This window comes from Frankliniella occidentalis, unplaced genomic scaffold, assembly GCF_000697945.3.
Source record: "Frankliniella occidentalis isolate FOCC.00 unplaced genomic scaffold, Focc_3.1 Scaffold334, whole genome shotgun sequence".
In the NCBI taxonomy this organism is placed as follows: domain Eukaryota; kingdom Metazoa; phylum Arthropoda; class Insecta; order Thysanoptera; family Thripidae; genus Frankliniella; species Frankliniella occidentalis.
In genome coordinates, this window is record NW_026267457.1 from 260,523 (window position 1) to 265,078 (window position 4,556).

Genomic DNA, 4,556 nt, shown 5'->3' on the forward strand with positions numbered 1-4,556 from the left:
GGGGGGGGTTGACGGCGGAGGATAAGGTCGTCGGAGCCAAGGCCGCCTTGACTCCCCACGCCGCCGCTGAACCCGGCTGAACTGCCGCGGGTGCATCTCGTAACTCACAACAGCGTCGTCGCCTCATGTTGCAGGAGGCTTTAGGGACGCCCCCCTCCCCTCCGCGGAGCTCCGCGGCCGGGCAGAGCCGGCAGAGCTGGCAGAGCCCGTGGCGGCAGCCGCAGCGACAACAAGCTCAATAGGGTTGTCTTGTCACCTCCGAGGGCTCGCGACCGCGGCTACGACGTCACAGCCCGCCGCGCCCCGCCACGCCCCGCCACGCCCCGCCACGCCTCCGCTGGTGGCGGGCAGCAGAGACGCGCAGCGGCGCGGTCAACGGCGAACCACGCTCTGGGACTTCCTGTCTCGTAATTTGGAGAGGGAGAGAAGGGAGGGGGGGGGGGAGGTGAGAGCGATGGGTAGAGAAAGAGAGATGCGAGCACGGGAATGAGGAGAATGAGGGAGGGGAAATAAGAAAAGCCTGACGTCCGAGAGAGGACTGCTTCAAACGGATCCTCTCTATCGCGTCCACATTGCTTGGCATCCACCACATCGGCGGGGCGTGGAGGAGCATTCCTGGCGAACCGTCAAGTTGAGGAGGAGGAAGAAGAAGGGCGACTTCTTGACGTGCTCCTGCGGCCGCCGGCTGACGCTCTTCCCCGCCAAGGGGGAGGGAGTGCCACCGAGTGCCACCCCTTCGCGCCCGTCCTCTCTAGATTGATGGCGTCAAGTTGTGTGCTCGCACCTTAGCTTCCTTGGGGGCCGCGGCCCCTCTCCCCCCTTTTCCCCTCCCCATTACCTTCTCTCCTCCCTCTTACTCCCCTCCACGACCACCACTGTTCTGGAGTAACCATCTTGGCCAGCGCCACGAGTGATCTGCGCGATGAGCTAGAAGCCTTTAGAAGCGGTGTGGTTCTGGTAGGTCTGGCGCGCGCAGGAAGAGCCCCAGTCACTGACCAGGATCAATCCCAGGCTGGTCCTCTCTGGCCGGCCCTTCTTGGCGCTCTGGCCGCGTCGCGGTGGCGGTGGCGTCCCCGGGGCCGGGCCGGCGCCCGCAATATGTGTCCGCCCTCGTAATCAACATCCTTCTGCAGCGTCCCCCGCGTCCCCGTGCCGTCCCGTGCGACAGCAGGTGACGGCTCTTAATCTCGCGGACGTTCGTAGATCTCATTTCCGCCCCTTCCCCTTTCCCCCGCGTGGCCCCGAGCTGCAACCCCTCGTGGTGCAATCAGGAAGGAACAACCCCTCCTCCTTCCCCCTCTCCTCTCCAACGAGTCCCATGGGGTGCTGGGGCAGAGTGAGAGAGTGCCACCGAAAAATTACCCAATCCTTAGCCTTCCAAAAATTTTCGAAACTTGCCTGCATTCGCAACAAAATTCATGTCTAAAGTCCCTCTATCCCCTCCTCTGTCCTCTGGTTATTCTTGTGGACGATCGTGCACAGTATCTCTTCGTCGTCCCGATATTTTTTCTTCTTCCGTGGCTAATCATAACAACGCCTCATCACATCCCGCCATCGCCCCATCCATCTCAGACGAAAAGGGTTAGAAAAAAAAAAGCCGGAAGAAAATCTCATAGGTCAGACATGTTCGCAACGCAACGTCACGAGCAGTGCTTTCAAGTGTTGAGGCGAAGAGACAACGGTTCGGACAAAGCTAAAGCATCTTGCCGTCCTTGCCTTACTTTTGACGTGCGCCGACTATTCGTGTTAGTTTCTGTTCTTGTGGTGTTTTGTTTCGCAATCGAGGGTATTCCATAAAATGCACTGGTGTGTGTTTCGTATTATTTCGAACTGCCGGTAAATTGTTTGCAAGATGTCTATAATATTATTTTTAGTTTCACCATGATTATTTTACAAAATGAGGACTTAAAATGCATTTGCCCATAACGATGTCTTTCACCGGGTGCCGGTGCCCGCGATCAAACGTGCCACAGTACAGAACTTTCATCTGCCCAGCCGGCAGTTGCGGCCGCCGTCAGTGTGTGCAAGCACAGTGGCACAGGCGCCCAAGGAGTTGCCTATCTTTTGGGCGACAGGTGGCACGATACGTCCCCAGCTCGAGAGTTTAGACGACCACAACTTGTGGGCCAATCTTGGCCTATGGAGCGTGCCCGGCGAGATTTGGCAGGAGGCGGAAAAGAGGCTGGCTGTGACATGCAATAGAAACGTAATGGCGATCTAATGAGGCATTACCTGCGGAGCGGAGCAAGCGGGGGAAGTGAAGAAAACTGGGAGAAAGAACAATCTTTAAAAAAAAAAATAGAGGGAGGAGATCTCGGTGTACTGAATTAGGAGGATCCAGGAGACCGCTAGGACAACGGCCTTGTCTTGCAGTCGGGCCGTAAGTAGTTTGGGAAAAGTTCACGAAGGATCACCTCGCAGCAGAGATCAGCTCTAGATTTGAGCGGATGGGGATTTGTAGTAGCGAGCCCGCCAAAGCCCTGACCCGGCACCTGGCAGCTCAGCCTGACTTCTAATGAGCGTGGCCCTCCGCGGGATGGTCATGTCGATGTCATCAGCGTCGAAAGCCTAAAGCAAGAATAAATATTAGACTAGTTATTGAGTGATATCTGATTTCAAAAAACTACTCAATCGAAGTTAACCGCGTTAGAGGTACTCTGTTTAGAGGGAACGAGAACGGCCCCCCTCGTGAAAAGGACTTCCCCGTCTAGTTTGGTCAGTTTGACGTCAAACTTCGTCCGCCTCTAATCCAGCTCCAGCTGCCTCTTTGTCCCGGGCCTCGCGCCGCCGTGACTTCACGTCTTCACGTGTACAGCACTTCGGCCCGTCCGGACGCGATGCACGGCAGGTTCCTGGGTTCCTCCTGTGATCGGCCGGCCGAGTCGCGGGCCGCTCTCTGGCGGCCGGCTGGTCAACCCGTCAGTCTGCTCGCCGGCCGGGGTCCCGAGCGCAAGGCTCGTCTCGTTTTCTGCCGTTCTTTGCACCATGATGATGGACACGGGACAACAACAACAACATCAAACGGCACTGCACGGCAAGGGCTGGCTGGACGTGTCCTTCGGCGACGCAGCCGCAGCGGAATTCAATCGGAAATATGTGATTCTGGACAACGGCGTGCTGTGGGTGTACAGGTAAATGGATGGAAGAGCCGTGTGTCGCGCGCGTCCGCCCATGTGATGTGATCGCGGCAGCGGCCGCGGCCGCGCCCCGCGCCTCCCAGCCACCGGGCTCCGCGAAACCAAACCAGCTTGTCTTGTTGTTTATTCGCTCGGAGCTTTATTCCAGCTGTCAGTATAGCGCCCCCCCCCCTCCCTTTTCGTCCGTCCAGCAGTCCGGTCGCGGGGCCGCGCGCACACCGACTGGCCCGAGTGCCGTGCCGTGTGTTGACGTGTGTGAGCGCGAGTGTTTGAGTCTCAAGTGCAGCCCCAGCGCGGCGCAAGGCGTGCTGTGCGTGACAGCAGCGGGGCGAGGGCTGAGCTGAGCCGCGGACAGGGCGACTGTCAGGTGCAGCGTGTCGGAGCCATGGGCGCCGGACAAAAAGTACTGCCCAACAAGGGCTGGCTGGACTTGGCGTTCGACGGCGGCGGCTTCAATCGGAAGTGGACGATCCTCGACAACGGGGTGCTCTGGGTGTACAGGTAAATCGGACCGTCGTCACAACAATACTTTCGGTGACGCTTGTTTGAGAGTTTGAAAGAGGGGCGGTCGCGGCGCGAGTGTGCATAAAGAGGGCGCAAAGGGGGCGTTGAAATAATTAATAATTCATATTTATTCCGTTGTGGTCCACCTTTGTCCTACTGTGAATGCCGTTCCTTTAATTGTTTTGAAAGTGATTTGCAAAGGCGTCGTGTTTTTCTGTTTCCTTGCGATCTGATTGAGAGATCAAAGTATTAGCTTATGTAGGGTATGTACAATGTCGCTTAATTTGCCTCATTGGCGGATTGCACTGCGAATTGCGCGGAGACCAAGGAGACCCCGAGCGCACTCGGTGAGGGGAAGGTCAGGAGGGTCCTGCCGGTCCTCCCCCCCTCCCCCTCAACCTCCCCGCCTACGACAATCCGCTGGGGGCAGTGGCGCGATCTATACGCAACGCAAGAGACAAGGTAGGTCCGCCTGCGCTAGGGTTGAAAATTTCCCAAATTTTTCGGAAAATTTCCCAAAACTTTCCGAAAATGTACGGAAAACAACGGAAAACGTTTCAAAATCTGTGAAATTATTCATTTTCCCCGGAAATTTTCCGTCGCTTTTCCAGAAATTTTCTGAAAAACTTTCCAGGGCTTCCAACCAGGAGCACTGCTAACGAGGAAGCGTTTATCTGCGGAAAGTATAGGCCTGCTCATTTCAGTCGGCGCGGCCAAAGTCAGAAGTCAAGCCTCTCGCGCCGCGAGCTCTCAGAGCGCCTGGTGGGTAGGCAACAACTCGCCCGCTGTGCACGCGTACACCGCGGGCCGGCCTACCCCTAGTCTCACAGGCGCCGAGAGCTCTCAGAGCGCCTGGTGGGTAGGCAACAACTCGCCCGCTGTGCACGCGTACACCGCGGGCCGGCCTACCCCGAG

At 57.5% G+C, this 4,556-nt stretch overlaps 2 protein-coding genes across 3 annotated transcripts in view; one reads left to right on the top strand and one right to left on the bottom strand.

Moving 5' to 3' along the window:
- The window catches only part of LOC113215556 (neprilysin-1-like), a 24,494-nt gene that overhangs the window by 17,352 nt on the left and 2,586 nt on the right, over nucleotides 1-4,556 (bottom strand). The gene's annotated exons all lie outside the window — the stretch shown is intronic.
- LOC113211581 (uncharacterized) overlaps nucleotides 2,874-4,556 on the top strand; it is a 19,098-nt gene continuing 17,415 nt past the window's right edge. Inside the window, exon 1 of one of the 2 annotated variants that reach the window (XM_026429991.2) lies at nucleotides 2,874-3,131. In XM_026429991.2, coding sequence (XP_026285776.1) covers nucleotides 2,986-3,131 — 146 coding nt within the window. In that variant the 5' untranslated portion in view covers nucleotides 2,874-2,985. Of the gene's footprint in view, nucleotides 3,132-3,334; nucleotides 3,639-4,556 lie in introns of those variants that run through there. The other variant, XM_026429993.2, reaches the window with a different exon arrangement.